General features: G+C 45.3%; 1 protein-coding gene across 1 annotated transcript in view; it reads left to right on the forward strand.

Annotated features, from left to right (window-relative positions):
• LOC139259538 (leucine-rich repeat-containing protein 27-like) overlaps window positions 1–27,086 on the forward strand; it is a 135,430-nt gene that overhangs the window by 84,548 nt on the left and 23,796 nt on the right. The window contains exons 5-8 of the mRNA XM_070875025.1: window positions 12,832–13,024; window positions 16,079–16,222; window positions 21,292–21,400; window positions 23,189–23,319. Of these exons, the coding sequence (XP_070731126.1) occupies window positions 12,832–13,024; window positions 16,079–16,222; window positions 21,292–21,400; window positions 23,189–23,319 (577 nt within the window). The remainder of the gene's footprint in view (window positions 1–12,831; window positions 13,025–16,078; window positions 16,223–21,291; window positions 21,401–23,188; window positions 23,320–27,086) is intronic.

The following is a 27,086-nucleotide window of genomic DNA, read 5'->3' on the forward strand; positions in this document are numbered from 1 at the left end:
GATTATCTGGTCATTATCGCATTGCTGTTTGTGGGAGCTTGCTATGTGCAAATTGGCTGCCGCGTTTCCCACATTTCAACAGTGACTGCATTCCAAAAGTACTTCATTGAGTGTAAAGCGCTTTGAGACATATGGTGGTCGTGAAAGGCGCTATATAAATGCAAGTCTTTTTCTTTCTTTCATCATTCTTGTACACTGGGGTGGGCATCCTGTCATAAGTTTTCATTTTTTTTTTTACAGATTTGAGCATTTATTATGTGCACTCCAATATACCAACAGATGCTCAATTTACTGTCAACAATTTTGCTTGGGTGAAATAATTATCATTGTGGGTTTTTTTGCCATTCAATTTTCTTGTCCAATTTGAATCTTCTTTGCGAGACATCAATTGTAGCTGTATCAGTGCAGAGTGGAGCTTTTATTATTTCCACAGCTGTGCTGTCAGCTGGAAAACCTCTGATAACCCAAGCATTTCAGTTTGGAGGCTGTCTGCAGCAGCAGCCAGTGGTTGTTAAAATCTTGAAGATACAACACTCAGATCGTCGGAGATAAGAAAGAGGAAAGAAAAGCATTTCTTTTAGCCTGCTGTGGTTTGATCCGCAAACTTTGTAGAAAATTGGTTAATCTGCATGGTTGGTTCATCATACATTTGTCCTATTAACAAAAATTCCTTGCAGTAACATAATTGAACCGTGACTATTTTAAAATTATAATACAAGTAAACCGAACAGCACAGCATAACTATTATAGTAATAACGCTGCTCCAAATCAAGTATGAAGTGACCCAATATTTTTGCATTTGAGGCCACCTACCAAAGCCTCCCATTTCTTCGTCTGTTGGAAGGAGGATGGTCATGATCACAAAAGTCTCCATGGTTGCTGTTGTGAATGGAGAAAGAGTCAGACTGAACACGGAGATCAAAGTAAAGTGTGACCTTAGTCTTTTATTGCAGGTCTCCAGAGTGCCTCTCCAACCTGTGAAGCCTCCTTAAATACCTGTGCTCCCAAGGGATTATGGGTGGCTGTACAGAATAAATACAAGTCCACATATATAACAACACTCCCCCCCCCCCCCCGCACCCCCAAAGTCAATAGTGTAACTATTTACAATGTGAGTCGATCTGGGGCCCATCTTGCCCTGGTTGATCATCTCGGTGTGAAAGCTGATGTTGTTGAATCATTTGTTGGGCCCTTGCTGGGCTGCTGTGCAGCTGGCCTTGCTGGGCTGCCTGATGTATTGGGGCCCTGCTGGGCTGCTGTGGATGATGGACTCTGCTTCGTGGTCAACCGAGGTGCCGGTTGCCACTGGTGTGTTTATGTTGGGGGATCAAAAAAGGTAGGATCCAAGGTGGGTTGCTCAGGATAGTCCGTGAATCTGAGTTTGATTTGGTCCAAGTGTATCCGGTGAATGAGTCCATTTGAAAGTTTGATCCGAAACACCCTGCTCCCCTCTTTAGCCACGACAGTGCCGGGAAGCCACTTGGGACCTTGTCCATAATTTACTACAAATACAGGATCATTGATTTCAATCTCGCATGACACATTTGCGCTATCATGATACGCACTTTGTTGAAGCCGCCTGCTCTCTACCTGTTCATGTAAATCAGGGTGAACTAACGAGAGCCTTGTCTTAAGTGCTCTTTTCATGAGCAGTTCAGCAGGTGGGATCCCAGTGAGTGAGTGGGGTCTCGTGCGGTAGCTAAGCAGTACTCGGGATAGGCGAGTCTGCAGTGAGCCTTCAGTTACCCTCTTCAAGCCTTGCTTGATGGTTTGCACTGCTCTCTCTGCTTGACCATTGGATGCTGGTTTAAACGGGGCAGATGTGACATGTTTGATCCTGTTACAGGTCATGAATTCTTTGAACTCAGCACTGGTAAAACATGGCCTATTGTTGCTCACCAGGACATCGGGTAGGCTGTGTGTGGCAAACATGGACCGCAGGCTTTCAGTAGTGGCAGCGGACGTGCCAGCCAACATTATCTCACATTCAATCCACTTGGAGTACGCGTCCACAACCACAAGGAACATTTTATCCAAGAACGGGCCTGCATAGTCGACGTGTACCCTCGACCACGGTTTGGAGGGCACAGACCATAAACTTAGCGGCGCCTCCCTGGGCACATTGCTTAACTGCGAGCATGTATTATATCTGTGAACGCAGGATTCTAAGTCCGCATCGATACCGGGCCACTGGGATACTGGGATCTGGCTATCGCTTTCATCATTACAATGCCTGGGTGGGTACTGTGGAGGTCATTGATGAAGATGTATCTGCCCTTCTTGGGGACCACTACTCGATTGCCTCACAGCAGGCAATTTGCCTGTATGGACATTTCATCTTTGCGCCGCTGGAACGGCTTAATCTCTTCCTGCATTTCCACTGGGACACTGGACCAGCTCCTCTGAAGCACTCAGCTTTTGACTAGAGGTCCTGGCTTGTCCAGGTTTTGATCTGCTGGGCAGTGATGGGTGATTGCTCACTCTCAAATGCTTCCATAATCATGGCTAGATCTGCGGGCTGCGCCATTTCCACCCCCGTGGTGGGCACTGAGAGCATCGGCGCAGTTTTCTGTGCCTGGCCTGTGGCGGACGGTGTAGTTGTATGCGGACAACATGAGCGCCCATCTCTGCATGCGGGCCGATGCATTGGTATTTATCCCTTTACTCTTGGAAAACAGGGATATGAGTGGCTTATGGTCAGTTTCCAATTCGAATTTTAGCCCAAACAGGTATTGGTGCATTTTCTTTACCCCATAGACACACGCTAACGCTTCTTTTTCAATCATGCTGTAGGCTCTCTCAGCCTTAGACAGACTTCTGGATGCATAAGCAACCGGTTGCAGTTTCCCGAAATCATTCGCTTGTTGCAATACACACCCGACACCATATCTCGACGCATCACATGCTCGTACCAAACGCTTACATAGATCATACAACACAAGCAATTTGTTTGAGCATAACAATTTTCTCGCTTTTTCAAAGGCATTCTCTTGGCTTTTGCCCCAAACCCATTCGCCCTCTTTTCACAGTAAGACATTTAGTGGTTCTAGCAGTTTGCTGAGACCATGTAAGAAGTTACCAAGGTAGTTCAAGAGTCCCAGAAACGACTGCAGCTCCATCACGTTCTGTGGCCTCGGGGCATTCTTCATTGCCTCCGTCTTCACGTTGGTGGGCCTGATGCCGTCCGCCGCAATCCTCCTTCCCAAGAACTCCACTTCAGGCACCAGGAAAAAGCACTTCGAGCGTTTTAACCTGAGCCCCATGCGGTTGAGTCGACTAAGAATCTCCTCCAGGTTTTGCAGGTGCTCGACTGTGTTTTGACCTGTGACCAAGATGTCGTCCTGGAAGACCACGGTGTGCGGGACCAACTTCAGTAAACTTTCCATATTTCTCTGGAATATCGCCGCCACTGATCGGATTCCAAACGGGCATCTGTTATAAACAAAAAGACTTTTGTGCGTGTTGATGCTGGTGAGGGCCTTCGATGATTTCTCCAGTTCCTACGTCATGTAGGCTGAAATCAGATCCAGCTTCGTGAACGTCTTTCCTCCCGCCAGCGTTGCAAAGAGGTCGTCGGTCTTTGGTAGTGGGTATTGGTCCTGCAGGGACAAACGATTGATAGTTACTTTGTAATCATCACAGATTCTGACGGTGCCGTCTCCCTTGAGGACTGGGACAATAGGACTGGCCCACTCGCTGAACTCGATCAGTGAAATGATGCCCTCTCTTTGCAGCCGGTCTAGCTCGATCTCTACCCTTTCTCTCATCATGTACGGTACTGCTCTCGCCTTGTGATGGATGGGTCGCGCCCCTGGAATTAGGTGGATCTGCACTTTTGCTCCTTGGAATTTCCCAATGCCTGGTTCGAACAGCGAAGGAAATTTGTTTAAGACCTGGGCACACGAAATGTCGTCAGCAGGCGATAGCGCTCGGACGTCGTCCCAGTTCCAGAGTATCTTTCCCAGCCAGCTCCTGCTGAGCAGAGTGGGACCATCGCCCGGTACCACTCAGAGTGGTAGCTTGTGCACCACTCCATCATACGAGACCTTTACGGTAGCATTGCCGATTGTAGGAATCAGTTCTTTTGTGTAAGTTCTCAGTTTCGTGCAAACTGGAGTTAAGTCTGTCCTTGAGGCCTTGTTGCACCACAACCTTTCGAAAGTCTTTTTGCCCATGATGGACTGGCTCGCGCCCGTGTCCAGCTCCATTGACACTGGGAGTCCATTTAGTTTAACATTCAGCATTATTGGGGGACAATTCGTGGTGAATGTGTGCATCCCATGTACCTCTGCCTCCTCGATCCGAGGCTCTGGTTTGTCATGATCCTCCGTGGATCTGTCCTCCTCTGCAACATGGTGGTTTGCAGGTTTAACAGGCTTTTCAGCTCGCCTGCACACTCGTTGGAGGTGTCCTGTTGTTCCACAGCCCTTGCAAACGTACCCTTTGAATCGGCATGAATGGAAACGATGATCACCCCTGCAGTGCCAACAAGGTGTTAATGGCCTTGCATTCATCACCCTTGATGGTGGACTCTGAGTCATATGCGGACGTGCAGCTGCAGGCATGTGTGACCTACCCTGTACGTTACGATTCAAAAACAACATCACTTTGATCACAGTACTTGTTGCAGCACTTTGTGCTGAGAGATTTGCTTCGTATTGTCACTGGTGGCAATGAACGCCTGGGCTATCGCTATGGCCTTACTCAAGGTTGGAGTCTCTACGGTCAAATGTTTGCGAAGTATGGTTTCGTGGCCATTGCCAAGTACGAAAAAGTCTCTGAGCATGTGCTCCAAATGTCCTTCAAATTCGCAATGTCCTGCAAGGCTTCTTAGCTCGGCGACATAACTCGCCACTTTCTGGCCTTCAGACCTTTTGTAGGTATAGAACTGGTACCTTCCATCAGAATGCTTTCCTTCGGGTTCAAATGCTTTCGGACCAATGTGCACAAATCGTCATACAATTTCTCTGTGGGTTTCGCTGGAGTGAGCAGATTCTTCATGAGGCCATACATTCGTACCCCACAGACGGTGAGGAGCATCGTCTTTCATTTGGCAGCATTCTCTTCCCCATCTAGCTCGTAGGCCACGAAGTATTGGTTGAGTCGCTCCACAAAAGCTTCCCAATCATCTCCCTCCGAGAATTTCTCCAGAATGCCCACTGTTCTCTGCATCTTTGGGTTCGCTATCTATATCTCGTCGCCAGTTGTTGTGTATGGAGAAAGAGTCAGACTGAACACTGTGAGCTCAAAGTAAAGTGTAACCTTGATCTTTTATTGCAGGTCTCCAGAGTGCCTCTCCAACCTGTGAAGCCGCCTTAAATACCTGTGCTCCCAAGGGATTATGGGATCCCTTGGGACTCCAGGGGAAGAGCCCTTTGGCGGCTGTACAGAGTAAATACAAGTCCACATATATACCAGTTGCTATCAGTCGTATTCTATGACGAGCTCATAGGAACTGTGATTCAACCAGGGAGACATACTCCATCTAGTGGCATGGCTGAAAAGTGGCTAAGCTTGTCCCTTTCCGCCTCTCCTTCAGATTTCCATACTGTTAGCCCTACTGTAACGTAGTCTAAATCTCCTTCCCACCCAGAGGCTGCTCTCTTTAGGCTCTTGATACAACTGTGGTTTTTGGGCCTGGCCATTTATAATACAATTAGCTGGCTATAATCTGCTATTTATGTTTAGAGATAAGAGCCATTGAAGTTACCGTTCACTGAAAACCAGTGATTAAAATTATTTCTGTTAGGAGGATGTGCTTCACGTAACCAGCTCTGAAACATAAGGGCCAAAATTCGGTCCTGCCATTTTTGAGGTGCTGTCACCGCATGAGAGAAATTTTTAACTCCTCGCATCAGGCATGGTCCCCAAATGCGAAATTCAGTGTTGATGCCTAAAGAATTGATCGCAGCGTTGCACACTTACCCGGAGGCACTACGCTGCGCTAAGTGGGATGTTAAGTGTGGGTTCAACATCTGGGAATTAGACAGCATTTGAAGCGGCGCCACCTGGATTTAATTGAGGCGTTGATTGGGCGCTTCAGTGCCTCGTGGGTATATTTGCTTCCTACACACTCAGACGGTGAGCATGGCAGACCTTGCAGCAGCAGCTCGTCAGTGTGCCCACTGGTTCACGGGCGCTGCACTGGATGCACTCCCTGATGCCCTAGAGAGATATCGGCAGGTGTTGAGGACAGAGGCTGGGAGGAGAACCCAACCCTAAACGTATCGAAGGCTATGGAGGGAAATAGCAGGGCGAGTGTCTGCGAGTGACACGGTGCCAAGGACAGCAATGCAATGCAATGCTAGTGAGGGTGAGTATCTTGAATTTCAAACTTCAACATGCTATGCTCTGAGTTCAATGTGCACTCTCTGCTCAATGTAGTGCCTCGGAATCCATGCTCTACAAGCGTGAGGCCACAGTCAATGTTCCCATTTGCAGCCTCACCCACTGCAAGGGTCTGTATGCGCTTGCTACTCAGTTCTGCAAACCCACCCCTCATGTTGTTGCCTCCTCAGTCTTCATAAATGTCTCAAAGATGGTAGTCTCCCCGTTACTATTAGGTCCTGGCACACTAATCCCACCATTGCCACAGCAAGTCCACGCAACAAATGGTAGTTACAATGAGCTGTGAAAACTGTCAGAGTAAAATGTCCTAAAGTATGTAAGGCACTTGGGACACACTGATAGAAAGCCTCTGACTCTGACTTTCTCTTTAATGTTACAGTCGGAGCTCGCACACAACCGGCGGGAGCAAATGCGGACTGGTGGAAGGGAGCCAGACCTCCAAGTGCTCACTCTGTTGGAGGAACGAATAGCTGCTCTGATGGGCGTCCAAGTTGGTGCGATGGCCATGGGTGCGGCTAACCCCCTCGGGACAGTGACAGTATGTTGAGTTCCTTTGCAGTGACCTGCAGGACACTTGGCCCTCACGCCATCATCATGCAGCTCTTTCCATGAGAATGCCATTCACGAATGCCTTTCCCGTTCCTGGTCTCTTCCCCTGCTGTTCCGTATTTGTGCTTTCAGATGATCAGCCAGATGCACCGGGGCCTTCGCGGGCGCCTTCCACGGGTGCAGATGGTGTCGATGACGAAGAGGATAAGGAAGAGCAGAAGGACGACACCTCCTTCGACCTCATGCTGGAGGCTGCACCATCTGAGAGCGGGGCCAGCGGCGCTGTTGACGAAGGAGTGGTGGTGGAGGCGGAGATGGGTGGTGCTCTGGGACCCAGTGGCCTCCAGCAATGCCACAGGGGAGGGGAAACCCGGGGGCCAGCGCCCCGGAGGGTGAGTGCGCACCTGAGTGATGCTCAGCAGCACTCTTGACGATGAGCCAGCAAGACAATCCCTGCAGTTGCACAGCGATCTGCTGGGTGCACTAGCAAGGGTGCCTCAGAGTCTCGATGCACTAGCTGTGAGGATGGAGGAGTTCACCTCAACTATTGCTCGTGGCTTTCAGCAGCCCAGTGGCAAGGGTTAACCAAGATGACTGGAGACCAGCTCTGCTGCACGGACCTAGTGCGCACACATAATCGCAGTGTGAGCTGGCCTGTGCTGCCCTTGGGCCCATGCCTCCAATGGGCCCCGAACTCACGCCTCTCCTGGGCTCTGATCACATTGTTCTGCAATCTCTTGCCGCTCCTTCGCCCCGACCTCGCCGCTCCATCTGTTGCGTATATCGCCTACAGAAGACTGAAAGGAGCCAGTAGCATAGAAGTTCAGTGTTACGGTCTCTTTCACTGCCACTGACAGCGAGGTCCTGGTGCCAATGTCAGCTGCCAGGCATGTCTGCAGAAGATTGCAAAGCTCCGTCACCACATCCTGGCGGAACCTCAACCTTCTTGAGCACTGCTCCTTGGACATCTCAAGATAAGAGTAATGCGCACAGTAAACCCTGCATGTGTAGGCCTCCTACCCCACCGTCTGGGGTGAGTCCTCTGGAGAGGGTCCACATTTGCCCTAAGTTGTCTCTGCAGCTGGCGCCTTTCAAGTCAGCACTGCAGGACAATGTGGTGTGCAATCACTGCCCCCATTACTTGGCAGAGGTCACAGCGAAATGCAACTTTCAAATGTTCCCGATATGGAACCCAACAATGTGTCCGAGATACTCGTACTCAACCTGACGAGTCAACAGCAGTACAGCGCCAAAACCCTACTCTCTGTGTGAGCATCAAACACAGCACTGACCAAGACCTCTGAGCTCTGGCTGCAACTCCCTTTAAATAACACCCTGGATTAGTTTCTCCGCCTTGTGTAGTCCAACTTCGAGTGACTATCATCAGATGTGAGGTCTTTCACTTTTACCGGCAATGTTGCACTCAAAGCCTGCGGTCACGGTGTACGTCTTTAGGTAAAGAATAATAATTATCACAATAATCATGATTACATCTGTCGGTTATGTGTTGTATCAGTCTCTGTAACAGTACCTAGCAATGATATCACGCGATGATCTCATGCCATGTCGTCCTGTTACCTTTTACAGAAGAAGTTATCGACGATGAGGTCCGTGCAGAGGTGAACGGGTGGGGGGCTACCAGTCACCAGTTACCAGCGACATCGCTGACATGGAGGAGCGGGTGCTCGCACTCGTGGGGAAGCACACCCGGACAGCCATGGAAGCAGCTGCAGACCCTGAAATGATGCCATGTGATGTAAAGTCAATAGATGCCACACCCACTCATATCAGAACAATAATATATGATAGATGATTTCTAAAATTGTCCAATAAATAATGCTGGCCTAATGAAAATCATTGCAATGCAGAATGTGTTGATGGTCATGAAATGTGATGTCTGTGATGATGTTGATAGTGGTGGTGCTTTTGTCATGCATATGCTGTGTGTAGCACTGGACTCACCTTGTGACCCTAGCACCCCCTTCTCCTCTAATAACCTCATTTGTGTTTTGCAGCTCAGCCAGCAGCACGTCAGAAAGGCAAGACCACAGAGGCCAGAAGGTGGGGGCGCGGGGCCGGACTCGCTGGACGATTCTATATCTGGTGCTGAGGAGCTCCGATTCTCGCCTGTCAATCCGCTGGGTCTGTTCTGTACGGATGAGAGCGCGGACTTCAAGGAATCGGCATCGCCACGCTCCAGAAGGCATTTCACCCCAAGGCCATCTTGTGCTCCTCCAGCCATTCCCGCCTCCACTCTGGAGGTACTGGCCCAAGCACCTCGCCACAGGGCACCCCATTTGCCCCCAGAACAGCGCCGACCTCGCGGAGGATTCGTGGACGCGGCAGGTGTGGTCCACAAGTGCCACATGAGAGCGGAGAGGTGGTACAGTTGTCCAGGAGGACTGTAGACATAGGTGACCAGATCCTCGATGCATTGGAGGGCATAAAGAAACATATAAACATAGAAAATAGGTGCAGGAGTAGGCCATTCAGCCCTTCGAGCCTGCACCACCATTCAATAAGATCATGGTTAATCATTCAACCTCAGTACCCCTTTCCTGCTTTCTCTCCATACCCCTTGATCCCTTTGGCCGTAAGGGCCATATCTAACTCCCTTTTGAATATATCTAACGAACTGGCCTCAACAACTTTCTGCGGTAGAGAATTCCACAGGTTAACCACTCTCTGAGTGAAGAAGTTTCTCCCCATCTCAGTCCTAAATGGCTTACCCGTTATTCTTAGACTGTGACCCCTAGTTCTGGAACTCCCCAGCAACGGGAACATTCTTCCTGCCTCTAACCTGTCCAATCCCGTCAGCTGGCCACCATGACTGAATAGGTTCCGCGGATGGCGGAGGCCCTGGAGGCGATAGCCAGGAACAGTGCTGGCACAGGCCTCCCAGTGGTCCCGGAGCGTGGCACTCCACCTCTAGGTTCCGCACCACTAGTGCCAACGACACATGAGAGGCAGGACCAAGATCCTGCTTCTGGATCCAAGAATGTTCCCACCTCGGCATCCCCCACTCCCGTACCCGTGCAACCACTGCCTCTGCCTTCATCAACCCCAATGAGACACTGCCTGAGGAGCTCTTCGGCCAGGCACCATGGAGCGAGGAGGGGAAGGGGTAAAAGTGGGGAGAAGAAGAGGAGGGGGGAAGGAAAGTGAGGTGCATGTCCGCAGATGATGGCTGTGTTATATCTCCATCTCAGTGTATGCAATTTGTTGTAATATATGGGGCGGGGGGGCACCCTCCTGCTTTACATTAGTATTCTGTGTTGCTGGACATGTTGACCATTTGATTGATGTCAATGGTCGAAAAAGTGGCATGGTGGTGGGGTGTTTTTGCTCGTGATACTTATGATTTCAGACCAATGGTAATATAAAATGTTTTTTATTCAACATTGTTGCGCATTGTCTCAGATAGCTGGACCGTTACACACTGGTGATTCCTTCACATGAAAGGGTTAAATAAAACTTAACTTGAATCAACTTAAACTTTAACTGGCACCAAGGTGATGCCCACCATTGATGTCTGAGCTGTACACACACAGCAATGTGTCAACGTTGTCAATCACAGCAATGTTCTTTCAGGCAAATCGCTCATTTATGAGTTTCTAACGTAAAGGTCTTGCAGCTATGTAGCCACCACGGGCCCTTTCCTGTGGTCTGGAGGGGGGCATGGGCATGGTTGCATAGTCAGCCTGATTGTCTGGCCCTAGCTCAGCATCCAGCCCCTCGTCCTTCTCTTCCTCTCTCTCCTGAGATGGACCATCAGTCCCTTCTGGCAATTCTTGTCCCCTTCTGATAGCCAGGTTGTGCACACGACCACGACCACGACCACAAATTTAGTTACTTGTTCGGGGTTGTATTGTAGCTCCCCTCCTGAGTCATCCAGGCATCTAAAGCGCTGCTTAAGCACAGTTATTGTTTTCTGGACCACATTACGTGTGCCTTTGTGGCTCTGGTTGTATCGCTTTTCGGCCTCGGTGTGGGTGTCATGCAGGGATGTCATCAGCCAGGTGGCTAGGCCATATCGGTTGTCACCAAGCATTCAGCATTTTCCTTGTGGCTGACTCTTAACCATGTTAGGGACAGTGCTCTCACGCAGGATGTGAGCCTCATTGAAGCTGCCCGGACATTTGGCATTCACTGCCATTATTATCTGGTTGTGGTTGACAACTAGTTGGACCTTCAGGGAATGAAATCCTTTTCTGTTATGAAAGAGTTCTGGGTCCTGAGAAGGTGCCCGCATGGCGATGTGAGTGCACTGTATTGCTTCCTGCACCCTGGGGAATTTAACAATGCAGTAGAATGTCCAGCCCTGTCAGTCTGAGCCACCGTGGTCATGGGGAAAGCTGATCAAGTCCACCCTACGCGCGTACAGGGCCTCCGTGACCTGTCTAATGCAGCGCTGTGTGGCATGGTGAGACAGAGGGGAAATCTCGACCACGGAGGCCCGAAAGGAACCGGATGCGTAGAAAGACAGTGCCGGGGTGACCTTGACCTCGACCGACACTGATGTCCTGATGGCAGGCTGCATATCTGTCCTGATGAGCTCGCACATCTCAGTGATCACCAACTTGTGGAAGCGCAGTCTCCGAAGGCAGGTGTGGTCGGACACGTCGAGGTAAGACCTCTTTTCCCTGTAAGTGCTGGGTGTGTATGGTCTGGACCTCCTCCTCATTCTTAGATTGGGCACATGATGATGTGCATTAGACGTTGTGCCATTTGCACTCTGCAGCATCTGCGCTTTAATCGATGCAGGCTGAGAAATGGCTGGCCCTGTTCCAATGAAAGTATAATAGCGATTGATTAGAAGCAATAATTTCCACACTAAAAAACACCTGCAGTAAAACCCAATCGTCCAGAGTATGAAAAGATATCTGTTGAGATGGTCACTTCACTGATTAGAACTCCAGAGACAATCCAAACTTCCCCGACGTTGAAGCAGCCTTTTCAATGAAGCAACCTGCAATTTGAAAAATGGCACCCACACCGCTGTGATTAGTTCAGAACAGTTCCACTTTTTCAGAGCGGTGTTTTGGGCGAACGATATTGTGGGCGAAATGTGTGCGAGTTGGTGAAAGTGACGCTGGGCGATCTCCTGGGCGTTAGTTTCGGCCATTCTGATGATTCCACCCCCAAAAAGTGGGCGGGCGGTATTATTTTTTCCCGGCGTTACGTTCATGGCGAAAGTAACGCTCGGCGATAAGTGTCCAAGAAATGGGCGTCAGTTTCCATTTTGTGGCTAAATGGGTGATATCTGGGCGTTATACCTCATTTCAGCATTAAAATGGACGTTAATTGGGAGTTGTGCATGCAAGAATAACGGAAAATCTAGCCCCATATATTTTATGGCTTTACTGCTGTGTTTTGGATGTAAACTAACTAGCAGTTAGGTTTGAATCGCCAAGTTTCAATGAATGTAATATTCAGGTTTAAGTGGATGTTACAGATTGCATAGCATGTCTGTAATTGGAGTCTTAAAAATGCTATTAAATGAAGTTTTAAAGCAGGCAGCCAGGTGGAACTCCACTTTGTAATTAGATGCGAGGAGTTTTGTGAGCACGACTCAGAGTAAATTTTCAGCCTAAATTTTCCCTTCTCCTTTATGGGAAAACAGCTTGCCTCTGTTTATTACTAACCACATCGCTCAGACAAGATTGAAAGAAATGGTTTATTGAATGTACACTGCAGTAGTGTTTTTGTATGTGTATGTATGTATTTATATTTGAGACACATCCTGTGTAAATGAACATGGCAGTTGATTAGGTGCTATTTAAATAGCAAAATTGATCTCTGGAATGCTTTTCTAATGATTGTGCACCTAAAATTTTAGGATCTACTCCTGCTTATTAGCCACACCCTTTGACTTCATACATCATATCGAATGATGTTAAGTTTTAATGAGCTGTTCTTTAATTATTTTTGTAGAAATGCCACTAATAGAAAAACTTCAGCTGACTGTACGAACAGAATCAAGTTTAGATTTCTCTGATGAGAAAGAGCGACAACAGTTCAAAAGATTGAAACAGAAACTAATGCAAGATGAAAAAAAGGAAGATTCTGTCCAATCTAAGAAAGTCTGGGGTGCGGGATTCCTGTCGACTACATCTCCCATCCTTAGGTAAATGAAAGCATGAATATAACTGTTAATTACATACTTTGCTGGACAGCTAGACCCAGTGTAAGAGCATGCATGATATTCTGTCTCTCCCATGCATAGCAGCACAACCCATTTTTTCCAGTTCTTTTACATGCAGCATATCGTGCTCTGGCTTGTTTCTGTAATGAAGGTCCCTTTTTATGTGGACAGGCCATTGGCCTGACTCATAACCGCCTACCAGGTCACTTCACTCCCATTAAGTATCTCGCTAGGTGTCAGTATTCTTAGGCTGGAGCTCGGGGGGCTGAAATTTCCCCTGCCGAAGAGGCCTCTGGCCGCCTGAAAGCGGCAGCCACAGGGCAGCGCGGATTCACTGCCGACTCTCCGCAGAGGGGCCGCCATTTTGTAAATTGCCCTTCGTGAGTTTTGGAGCGGTATGCACGCACTGACCCCTTACTGACTGGTGGGGACCCCCTTGCGAAATTGCCCCTCGGGATATGGCCCCTTTCTTGGTATTGCCCCACAGAAGTGGCCCCGCGCCGGTGGTGCCCCCAACAGTTTTTTGTGTTGATGCGCTCTCTATGGCATGGAGGCTCAGCCACCCTTAAAGGGGAGGACGTACTGCTGCAACCATCATGTTATTTTTTTTTTGTTGGCCGACATGCTCGGTGATCCCCACAATTATGCCCCCGGGTTTGGCCGGGCCGCCAACAGGCCTCCTCTTGGGTGCCAGGCCACTGGCCTGGCCGAAACCCTCCATGATGGTCCAGTGGACCTAACTTAAAAATATGCAGAGCTCACAGCAGCTCCCCTCTTTAACTGAAGGGGAGAGACGCTGACGCCATCAGTGCGCACTTACACAGTTACACATAGACATCCGGAAGTTGCTGTCAGTGATAACCTGCACCTCCACAGGTTGCGCTGTTGCAGTCTTCGTCGATGGTATCTGCACAGACTAGTTCCCCAATATTCTCGCTCTAAAAACAGCTGAAAAAGTTGGGGCTTCTTCAGTCAAGAGTTACTGAGTGTTTAATGGCATAGTATGTGATAGCTGCTGCTGACCAACCTCTCTGGCCCTGAAAAATTTATTTGAAAAGTGTGGCATTTCATTCCCTCAGAAGAAAATCAATGTTGAAGATTTTTTTTCAATTAAAATTATTTTTTATATAGTTTTTCTGTTTTGCTCTTTTATGTCTTTCCCTTCATCCCATATGTGTGACCCAATCTTTATTTCACCTCCTGTACAATGATTTAAATGTAATTTATATTTCCTGTTTTTTACTTCCTGCTTTGCTGTCTGCGTATCTCAATGAGGATTCTTTGATCTGACTGGTTGAGAAGCCTCTATGCTGCTTAACCTACTCACAGATGCCACAGATCCCTTGTAGAGGGCGGCAAATTCAAACAGTGGCCAGACTTCTTGAAATCTCCACTGACAAGCTCACTAAAAGTCTGTGGGAAATTGTACGTGAGGTGAATGGCAAAACCTGTTCCTTTGCCGCTCACAGCAAAATCTGGGCCAATGTTGTCGGCTTTTCAGCAAAGAATAATATGCAGCCATAGGAAGAAAGCACTTAGAATTTATTTAAGGCTATCACCGCAGCTTGATTTGCTTTCCCACTGAATTTTTATTGTATTAATGTCTCTATTTGTTTCCTTGTCATAGCTAAGAATCATTTATTTAAATTCCTTTGACTTAAATGTTATTGCCTACCTGCCATTACTTAACTATGCTACAGTGGCTGCTGGCAACTACAAGGGAGCCTTAAAATCTTAGGTTAATGAAAAGTAATACTTATGGCCAGATACATTAATTTCATGGAAACCAAGCCTTTAATATTATTTGGTAGCTATTTTATAGTAGCTAACATTATGTGACATGGAACAATGAAAATTCCCCATCATGCACCAGCTACAGACATATAAGATAGCGCAGGTAAATGCTAACGCACTGAATATTGGTTTACCCTTTAACAGTCATGAGTGGGAGTTTTCAATGTATATTGAAATGGACAATTGAGGCCCTCTCATTGATTTTAAATATATAATACATATATATAACTGTAGAAGTTCTTATGACTTCTGGTATTATGAAATATTTCTGCAAATGGTAAATAGAAGAAAATAAATCTCATAAAAAAATAATTTTTGTGGTATTTACTTTAAGGAGAGGGTTGGGGGAGGCTAAGTGAGCAGCCTGCTGAGAATAGCAACTTATAAACTTGAAACAGAGCAGGAAAGGGCCCAATGATATTTGTCCCTCCAGTAGAAGTATTGGGTCTTCGGACAAGTGGAAGGATGACAGCATGACTGACGTCAACATTTAAACATTGAAGTTACTGGAGTCATTGGTAATGCTTTTGCCACGGAAAATAATCATGCAATAATTTCCCTTACCATCATTTTGATGTGGGAATATGATATCGGTAATGAGGTGACATTGGGATGTTGGAACACGTATGTCATCTTTTCTGCTGCCTACATTATATTAGGAGCATCGGAACAGAAGTTAGTCCCTTGAGCCTGTTCCGCCATTTAGGCTGACTTGTGGCCTAACTCCATTTACCCGCCTTTGCCCCATATCGCTTAATACCTTTGGTTAACAGAAATCTATCAATCCAAGATTTAAAATTAACAATTGACTTAGCATCAACTGCCATTTGTGGAAGAGAGTTCCAAGCTTGTACCACCTTTATATGTAGAAGTGTTTCTTAACTTCTGAAAGGCCTGGCTCTAATTTTTAGGTAATGTCCTAGATTCCCCAACCAGCGGAAATTGTTTCTCTTTATCTACCCTATCAGTTCTTCTTACCTCCCCAAAATGCTGTTGAGGCAAGGTCAATTTAAAATTTCAAAACTGAGATTGATAGAGTTTTATTAGTTAAAGTTATTAAGGGATATGGAACCAAGGTAGGCAAATGGAATTGCGATACAGATCAACCATGATCTAGTTGAATAGCAGAATAGGCACGAGAGGCTATGTGGCCTACGCTTGTTCCCATGTTCCTTTCTTTGGAAAGGGTATGTAGTTCGCTATTTCTGATGTAAACATACAACCTTATATTGTGTATTTCAGAGCGAAGACTCCAAATCTAAAAGCAATATTTCCAGAGTTGACAGCTTCTGATGTATTCATACAGACAAAGAGAAAGAATGAACTTAAATTAGCTGCACTGAAAGAGCACAGAGAAAAACAGGCATTTATTGAACAGAGGAGACAGTGAGTCCAGTATTCCTTTGGCCTCGTGTTGGTGAAATTGTGTATTTTTCACTGGAATGATGACTAGCTTAACACTTTAATCAGACTTTTGTTCACAATAAGCAGATGCCGATTTGAGGGCCAAGTGTTCGCAGCAAAGCAGTCTTGACAAAGTTCCCTTTTTTTTTCGTTAAGTTGATATATTTATCCAGTAGAATTTTTTTATTTTGTTTTTGCTTTCGAAATGCATGAAAACTTTTTAGTTATGATCAATTTACAATAAAAGGCAACTTGATGACTTTCTTGAATTTAGTAAAATCTGGTTGAATAGCCAGTTTTAATAAACATATATCCATTTTCTGTCTAACTAGAATTTGCTATTTTCTAACTATTTCAAATGCCTTCATAAGTTATCATGAAAATTTAAGAGCTTGTGCTAAATGCATCCACAAGTTTATAAGTTAAGAATTAAATTCAGCAGTCATTACAGAGTAATAGTTTATTTAACTGTTAAAGCAAATCTGGAGACATAACATTTTCTTCGACTATTGCATTTAATTCTATGATTTATGAGGATATGACATCACGCACGACCCTGGCTCAATAGACCGATTGTCTGCGTTCAGTGCTGCATGATTCTATGATCATGCCATTATTTTGGCCAAATTGGATCTGAACTGACTATAATTTTGCTTGTTACGGACCCATTATTCCGAAAGTAAATATTTGTTGAATAAAGAAATGTTGCACTTTTAAGCATAACACACTCGCAATGGAGTTAAGATTGGAGAGCAGGAACAACATTCCTTTACTGGTTAGAGGCTTTTACAAATCATCCAAACCATAAATTCTGCTTGGGCCCATGAATTGTTTAAACAATAGCCCAGATTTTGCGGTCAGCGGTGAAGGAACGGTGATTGCTGTTCATTGCATTTACAACTGCCCACAGATTTTTTTGTGGGCTTTTGAGCAGCAACTTACGTATTTAGAGATCCTTTTCAGTGCAGCTCCCTCTACAGTGTGGCTCTTCAACCAATCAGATTAGGACATGCCAAGTCTGAACCAGGAAGTATAAATTAGAATATTCAATTCAATGTAAAATCATGTACAGAAAGCAAAATGGAAAGTGAAAGAAAGATGAAATTAAGAAAAAGAGATTAAAGAGACAGAAAGAAAAAGTTTTAAAAAATATAAAAAAAATTTAATTTCCAATAATTATTAAATTGATAAACAGTAATTAAAACTTACCACGCTGTTAAAAATTCGCTTACACCTGAATGCACCAGCCTGAACTTTTTCTGATGTATTTAGTGGGGGAACTAGTGGGTAAGTACAGCAACTTCACACCCTTACGTGGATTTCAATGCTGAATCTATTGGTGAGGTATGATCACAGTGTAGCCTATGGAAGAGCAGGGCAAATTGTACACCAACTTCCGGATTTCCACGTTTAACTGTGCATGTGCGGACGCCGGATGTTGATGTCCAATTTACTCCATAATTTAGTGATCGCTGATAGCCTGACCGTTATTCTATACAAAAAATCCGGGCCACAGTATCACACCAGGACATGTCTGGTATTGCATTTATACTGTAGACAAACTCTCAGGCCAACATCCCCAACATCGAGGCATTGACCACGCTCGATCAGCTCCGATGGACGGGCCACATTATCCGCATGCCTGATACTAGACTCTGGAAACAAGCACTCTACACCGAGCTAAGTTACGGCAGGCGAGTCCCAGAAGGACAGAGAAAATGTTTCAAGGACACCCTCAAAGCCTCCTTAAAAAAATGTAACATCCCCACTGACTCTTGGGAATCCCTGGCCCAAGACCGCTCAAAGTGGAGGAGAAGCATCTGAGAAGACACCGAGCACTTTGAGTCTCTTCGCCAGGAGCACGCGGAAGCCAAGTACAAACAGCGGAAGGAGCTTACGATAAATCAAGCATCGCAACCATCTGTCCCTTCAACCATCATCTGCCCCACCTGTGACAGATTCTGTAGATCCCGCTTTGGTCTCATCAATCACCTTAGAACTCATTTTAATGTGGAACTAAGTCATCATCGACTCCGAGGGACTGTCTAAGAAGAAGAGACAAATAATGTTAGTTTTTTGTTTTGTTTTAGAAATTTGTTTAAATAAGAAAAACTGAAAGAAGAGGGACCTATCTTGCATTTATATGCATCATTAATAAAGAACACAGAAGTTACATGTCATGATTCTGCAGTTTTAATGCATTAGGAAGTAGAAATAATGGGTTTGAATGCGACTCATGAATGCATTATTTTATTTTTTGTTCATTTCAGGGATTTTTTGATATTTTTGAAATGTTTGTAAGTTGATTTGAAGATTTTAAATATTGGTGCCCCTTTCAATTTCAACACTCTCCTCCTATTTACCAGAGATACAACAACAGTGTGATACTGAGTAACACAATACACTTTCAATTGTCAGGATTTTCTGCATGTGCACTCTGCAAGTGCAACTTCCTGTCCAATAAAATGAATGGACGTCACCAGAAGAGGCGGGGCTATGGAATGATGGCATCTTTTGAAATTCCCACCAATTCTGCCTCTATCGGCTTCAATGCTAAGTATGCCTGCATCATGCAAGCAAGCATAGTATGTCAGGATCAGAATCTATGAGAAATAGGGCTCATAAATTTGTTCAATGTTACTTACCTAATAGCAATTGTTCGATTGTCATTGGGAAATTTAAAGCCCAATAGTTCCACGTGCATTGTGGCAAGCTAATTCTCGTCATTTTCACCTTCTTTAATCATAAAATTTCAAGGCTTACTTTCAACACATTGCTCAGTTACCAATCAAAATATATATTTGAAAATGTGGCATTGCATCTCCAGCATTGGTCGGTGTGTCGACTTCAAGCCCAGAATATTGTTAGTTTGAATTCTGGTTCAGGTTCAATATTATGTTTTAATTACATAAGAGTCAGTAGTTTTTAGACAGGTGGCTAGGTGCTTGGAAATAAACTTTATAGAGTTGTATCCAATTGCCAGTGTGCCCACAACACCTTTCTGATGTCTCCTGTTTAAACTTTTACAGGAGAGAAAGAACTTCCATTTATATAGAGCCTTCCACAGCTGAAAGAAATTTCAAAGTGTTTCACAGCCAATGCAGTATTTTTGAAGTGTAGTCACTGTTGTAATGTAGGAAAAGTGGCAGCTAATTTGCACACAATAAGCTCCACCTGAGAGCTGGGTTCACATCGCATCCCACCCTCATCCTTGTCACCCCACAATAACCACTATTTACTCCCTATCACACATACCCTCTCTCCCTTTCTACTTCCCCTTTGTCCCCTATTGTTATCTCTACACTCTCCCATTACACCTACCCCACCCTTCCACCACCCTAATTTTTCAACTTCAAAACATTAAGGAGGAGATTCCCTATCGCCCCGTTTGGGACGCTGACTTTTGAAAGTTTGAAAAGTTAGTGCCAGGTGCTAATGGTTTCAAACTTTAAAAAAATTCACCATTTGTGCTCCAAGAAAGAAATGATGCACTAAATCAAGTGCTCCACTTCCATCTTGGAGCGCAATCCAAGCAGGCGGGGCGGTGACTTCAGTAGCACTGCACGCTGGGCCATGCAGCACTGCCATGTTGAAAGGCTTCTTCCCTCCCTTAAAGGGAAGGGCCATCGCTGCAGGGTCTGCAAAATAAAAAGTACCTACCTGGACCAACACGGCAGCCACGATCCTGCGCGATCAGTCTAACACTCAAGCAGAGTGCCAGGCTGATTGATCGCGGGCAGGAACCCGCAGAAAAAACTGGAAAAAAGCTACTTTTTTTTTACTTATCTTGACCAACTTCGCCTTTAAGCATCACCCCCAAAAGCGGCCAGCTGCCCGTTGCATGCCTCCTGCAGCTGCCGGTATTTTCGCCCGGCAATGCTGCAGGGGGCCGATGGCGATTTTGGGTCCGAGGCGCTACCGGGCATCGATGCGCACGGCGATGATGTCACGATCTCCGGGCGAAGGAGATTAGGGTGCAACGCCATAGCGCTGTCGCAAAACTCCCGTCGAATATGGCGGGAGTCGATGTCATCACCGCGCCCGATCACTAAGTCATTTGCACCCCTTTAGCACCCTAACGGGAGGCGCAAAGGCACCCAATATCGCCCCCTAAAAATACCAAAATTGGTATTTAGTTGTTTTATTTAAAGGTCTTGAGCAGTTAACATTGTATTCAGTTACTAACCTTGTCATCATGAAAGATGCAGTTCCTTTCTGATCCCCCTCCTCAACTGTGATGGTAAATAGAAACAGTTTGCACCAATTACATTTGGAATACGGTGCCTTTCTGGGATCTGGTTGCAGGCAGGTTGAAAAGCCACTGCACTAACTGTGTGAATGTGGGATTCGGGACTTGACTTGCACAAATGCAAATCTCGCATGTATGCTAATCCCTTCTGTTGCTGAATCCACCATGTAATGTAAATCAGATAGATTTGGCACAGTGGAAACTGGCAAGTATTACTGAACACTGGACAAGATTTTGTACGCTTTGTTGACCACTGTCATGCATCAAGAAAACAATATTCCAGCTTAGCTTTTACCAGCAAAAAGATCAATTGGAAACTAAATAAATAGAGTTTTAAATGTCATAAGCATCCTCTTGTCAGATGTTTTAATTCACTCCTAGGTTTTGGTCATTCCATCAAAACTGTCCAGTAGTCTAGGACATTTATTAATGGTAATATAAATGCCTTTTCAAAGTTTCAGAACTCAATCGACTGAAGATATTGGAAACAATATTCAGCTTTGTATGATTTTAAATGTTATATATTAAGCTGCCAACTGGCTTCAGTGGGATTCCCTGCAGTATTCAGATCTACACCTTAAATCAGTTGTAGAATAGAACATTTGACTTAAAGTCTGTTTCCATTGTAATTTTAATTAAAATCGCATCTGATTCCATGTCAAGCTAAAGTGCATAGTTTATGACCTAAAATCATAGTCTGGATTCAGGTTTTAAATATCATTTATCACCATAGATGAATTTGCCTTTGTTTTATCTTGATTTTATCATTAATAAGAGTAAATGGAATTGTACTTATTTACAGAGACAAGAAAACATTAAATGATTGGAGGGAGAAAGCTAAGTTAATGCAGGAAAAGAAAGAAACAGAAAGAAAGCAAAGGCCTACAACGCATGCAACAGAAAGGGACACGGTACTTGTATACAAAAATATTTATACTATTGCTTTCAAATGAATTTCTTTACCGTTGCAAAAACTCTGTTTTATAGTTGAGCCATTTGTTATATTTCAGTTTATCCTCAAGAAAGTAATAATAGAGCAATCAAAACACAAGTGTAGATTTTCTGGTTCATTGCCCATGGCGAGGTACTTGGTCCACTGTGAGTAACAAGTCAGGTACCTCATCCAGGAAAGGACTTGGAAAATCTACCCTTTGATAAAATACTTTTACCTGTAATGTGCAGTAAAATAAAACTGATGTCACCTAGTTCAAATCACACAGTACAGTTTGAGTTTGTTCAAATTTCATGATCTGATCCTAAGAGACTGCTCTCTGATGATGAACACCATTATAGCACCCAATGCTGGTAGAAAAGGAGTAACGGTAGAATAAAAGTGACCTTGCAAAACTTTTGTGTGTATAGTTCCCCTCCCTAAAGGACATTAGTGAACATTTTGGGTCCCTAAAAGTTCCACTCAATACAAGGCTCTCAATGCTACTTTTTAATTGGGTGCATCAAGCAGACATACTGGCACGCCAGAACTTGATACTGGCAGAAGTGTTGCCCAGTTTTATTTAAAAGGCCACAAATTTGATATTGTCTACTTTTTTTTAAATAAAAATTTATTCAAATATTTGGACAGCATGGTGGGACCATTTATACAATGGCAAGGTACTATAATAAAATCCCACCTCTCCTGCTGAAAATTATGTGGGCTCTGGGATTTGGGAAAGGTTAGGGACGCATCCATGGGGCACACAGAAGTTCCCATATATGCTCGAGATCTGTCTCCATGAGGCCAAGAGAGGAATTCTACCCCATAATTCCAGTCTGAACTCTATTAAAGGTTCATGGGTGCAAACTGTGTGTGGTTTTACAAGGCACAAGTCAGGAGTGTGATGGAATATTCTCCACTTGCCTGGATGAGTGCAGCTCCAACAACACTCAAGAAGCTCGACACCATCCAGGACAAAGCAGCCCACTTAATTGGCACCCCATTCAACACCTTAAACATCCATTCCCTCCACCACCGGCGTACCGTGGCTGCAGTGTGTACAATCTACAAAATGCACTGCAGCAACTCGCCAAGGCTTCTTCGACAGCACTTCCCAAACCCACGACCTCAACCACCTAAAAGGATGAGGGCAGCAAGCACATGGGAACACCGCCACTGCATGTTCCCCTCCAATTCACACACCTTCCTGATTTGGAAATGTCATGTATCTCACATTACTGTATATAACTGTATCTTACCATGCGATACATGACTGAAACTGGATATGACCTGTAACAATAAGCATACCTTACCACCAGGGGTGCACTTGCAGGAGACACTCTACACCTGTCCCACTGAGGTATATAAAGAGAGGTCTCAGGTAAGTGCAGCACTCGAGAGCTGGAATTAAAGGTGCAGGTCCTGAGTGACCTTGACTTCAGCATGTGTCTCGTGTAAGTCAGTACATTAGAGTCAGGACTTAACAGGAAGCATGTCGCTGGGTCCAAATCCTGGAACTCCCTCCTTAACAGCACCATCACCACATGGACTGCAGCGGTTCAAGAAGGTGATTCACCTTCATCTTCTCAAGGGCAATTAGGGATGGGCAATAAATGTTGGCCTTGCCAGTGACGCCCACATCCCGTGAACGAATAAAAAAATTTAAAAATCGACCAATGATATTTGGACCACCTGACAAAAAAAGTAAATGACTGCTACCACTGAGGAGATACCTGAACTAAGTAATCTGATGTTTTGTGCACAGATAGTGAAGAGTGCGCCATACGCTACAGATCCAAATTATTACCACACAACAAGAAGTATGGATTGGAAAAGACCACATGTCCATGACCGTATCCAAAGAGTGCGTTCAGAAAAGGAAATGGAAGAAGCAAGGTGTGTTTTCTAAGAGTTTTATTGTTACATCTATATAAATGTGCATCAATAATGTGATAACATTAGAAATATTCAAAATGCATCCTTTTTATTAGAAATAAAATACTTTTCTTATTTACACATTGTCATAACTGCTTTTATGATAGATTGGCTAGTTTGGATGAGGTTATTTAGTCCTCCCCCTCCCCCCGCTTCCCAGTAAGCCCCTTCTCTTCTAATTGAAACTTCCTCCAACTTCCCTTCCACTTTTCCGGCCAACTTGTATCATTCCATTTTCAAGAGAGGGTAGGTGACCTGCTCTTAATATCCCATTCCATAACGGTAGATCTGTTTTTCTTTTTAATCTTCTCATTCCATCACTTTGATAGAAGGCCTAGGCTTCTGCTCAGCACCTCTTGCTGGTACAGCTGAAATCAGGAGCTCAACTGAAGCTGAGTACTTTGGTAAACCCATGACTGTAATATATGTTCCTATTCTGACATGGACACATCACTATTAAATGGTAGGCTCATAGGTAGAGCTGTAACATATTCAGATTGTTTTATTTTATGTGCATAATAGTGCAGTTTTGTAATTTATCTAACTTTTATTGAGGAGTTCAGTTATGTCCCTTCACAGCTCAGCACATTTTAGGTTCACATGTATGTTCAAAAACTCTTTATTCCATTTTATAGAATGGCTCAAATGAAAGCAAACGTGTGTGTGTGTGTGTGTGTGATAACACTAAGTTTATACTTGTATAACCAATTATGTACAATGTAGTTTGTTAGCATGAAACATTCTGTTCATATGTTTAAATGGCGGTAGAATTCAATTGTGTGCAATGAAGATTAGGACTAACAAAAATGCCCTTTTATACCAGGCTCACTTGTGATAGGAAAACAAAAGCAAAATACTGCAGAAGCTAGAAATCTGAAATCAAAACAGCAACTGCTGGCAAGTCTCAGTAGGTCAGGCAGCGTCTGTGGAGAAAGAAACCACAGATGCTCTCTATCCACAGATGGTGCTTGACCTGCTGAGATTTTCCAGCATTTTATGTTTTTATTTCACGTGACAGGAACGGTTTACAAACAAAGACTTGAAAACATTTTAGTTAAAGTAGAAATTTGTATATCTGATTTCCATATGTAGTCAAATAGATGTATATAATGGCAATCTGGTAAGTAAATTCTTGATGGATATAACTTTTGTTTCAAGTACCCATTTTATTAATTTTATAGTTGTACACAAGTTGAATAAACAAATTTGAATTTGTCCATCTTGTTCCAAGATGCAACAAATTCTTTTTACAAATTGAGCCCTGGTAGTTAGTTCATTTTTTACAGAGAAAGGTGTTTTTTTCTGCCATAAGGAAATATGAATCCTAATTTAAACATTAAAGCTACGCTTTATTGAGCTTGGACCTCTGTAGATTTTAGATCTGTAAGCTGGGTACAATAATGAGTGAATTGTAAATAATCGTGTCGTTTTGTGTTACATGAAACTATCCAATTATATACATTAGGATTAGTGTAACAAAACAACGAAAGAACAACCCCTGCATCGAACATCTTTTACCTGCGGCCCCCCCTCCCACCCTTCCCCCCGCCTCATCCTAACCCCCTCCCTCGCATCATGACGGGACCCAAGGTGGTACCAAGACGTCGTGCAGCAACGTGACCAGAATCCTACTGTAAAAGGGTGATAGACAATGGAGACACCATCTCAAGTTTCGGCCTGAGTTGCTCCTATTTTTTTGGAGCAACTAGTTTAGAATGGAGTATCTTAGAAATTGCAATTCTCGGCATTTAGTTTGCTCCAATTCTAGTGAGATAGAATAGTTTTGTTTTAGAACAGTTTTTTTTCAAAAGGGGGCGTTGCCAGCCACTTACGCCTGTTTTGCAAGTTTAGGCAGTAAAAACATACTCCAAATTAACTTAGAATGGAGTAAGTGTAGATGTTTGTATGCTCAGAAAAACCTTGCCTACACTTTATAAATTAGGCGCAAGGAGCGAGAGATGGGGGGGGGGAAGGGAAGTTAGAGGATTTTACAAGCATTAAACACTTCACTTTTACAAATAAAGAGCCATCATCAATAATAAATGATCAATAAATCAAGCAATAAATCAATCAAAAACAAATTAAAAAATAAAAATTAAAAATATAAAAAATCAATCAATAAATAAAAAAGTGTAAAGTTTCTACTCACCTACTGCAGCACCGGGAGCCCTCCAACAGCCTGTGGGACGGGGCCTCCCCAGGAGATGCCGGTCAGGCCTGCCGCGAAAGAGGTAAGGGCAGTCAGGCCACTCGGCCCGGGATAGGGGCGACGTCCCTTCGGCCATGGATAGGGTCGTTGCCTGGAGACAGGACGTGATGGAAGGGCCAGGAGCTACTGCACACCCGCACAGCCTCCACTGCGCATGTGCGCAGCTGCCAGCACTGTTTTTGGCGCAGGGCTGTAGCTCCGCCCCCAGCAGTTCCTGCTGAGCCGCGCCGAGCTGGAAACGAGCCTATCGGAGAATCGCGAGGTAAGTATTAGGCGCAATTTCTGTTCCACAAATTAGGCGGGCCTCTCCGATGTGCACCATTCTAGCGGGGGTCCGAAACTTGAGCCCCATGTGTGGATCCCCTGGTGAAGCTCGGGGTATGGAAGGCCCACATTCTGAGTGGCAAGGCTCTTGCTTGGCCTCGCCATTCACAGGTGGCATCAGTCTGGGTGCTGTGGCACTTGGGACTGTAGTGTCAAAGATCAAGACCATCAATTGCGCAATGCCATTGACAGCCTCGGTGTTCTCGCGCGTTGCAGCGACAATCTGCGACATGCCCTCCCTCCTGCCCGTGTATAGTGCCGCAATGCTTGCGGGGAAAACACCCAAGACCTCCAGGAGCTGTCGGCTGAGCTGGATGCTCTCTCTGGACAGTCCCACCATGTCCAGGTGTGCGTCTGCCTGTCTACCGGCAGACTGGCTTTGCCGACTCACCATCTGGAGAGACGGCATACAGGTTTCAAACCTGGGAGTCATGGCTGCATGCCACTTGAACCCAGGGCCTTGGATTGGCCAAAGCCCGAGATTGTGTCTTCCTGGTCAGAGCTACTGGCCGCAGCTAAAAGAGGTGCCAATTGCATCGCCCCCCCGCGCCCCCTCTGGAATAGCTTCATGAATTTCCTCCTCCCGTTGAGGTTCCTCGTCCTCGGTGTCTTCGTGGTCCCCCTCCTGCACCCCCACATGATGGGCTGAGGTGGAGGCTTCCATTGGCAGATGTGGCGCCTCCTCATCTGGAAATAGAAAACAACAGACGAGTGGTTAGCAACGGGGGAGGGCACAGGGTGACATGGGGAAGGTCACGTAACACAGGCTCATTGAAGGACTGACACTACTGCATTATATGTAGTTCACAGACACTGCATCACATTACCCCAACCCTAGCCCACAGACACTGCATCACATTGCCCCAACCCTAGCCCACAGACATTACATCACATTGCCCCAACCCTAGCCCACAGACACTACATCACATTGCCCCAACCCTAGCCCACAGACACTACATCACATTGCCCCAACCCTAGCCCACAGACACTGCATCACATTGCCCCAACCCTAGCCCACAGACATTACATCACATTGCCCCAACCCTAGCCCACAGACATTACATCACATTGCCCCAACCCTAGCCCACAGACACTACATCACATTGCCCCAACCCTAGCCCACAGACACTACATCACATTGCCCCAACCCTAGCCCACAGACACTACATCACATTGTCCCAACCCTAGCCCACAG

The sequence above is a fragment of the Pristiophorus japonicus genome, chromosome 3, assembly GCF_044704955.1.
Source record: "Pristiophorus japonicus isolate sPriJap1 chromosome 3, sPriJap1.hap1, whole genome shotgun sequence".
NCBI classification, from domain to species: domain Eukaryota; kingdom Metazoa; phylum Chordata; class Chondrichthyes; family Pristiophoridae; genus Pristiophorus; species Pristiophorus japonicus.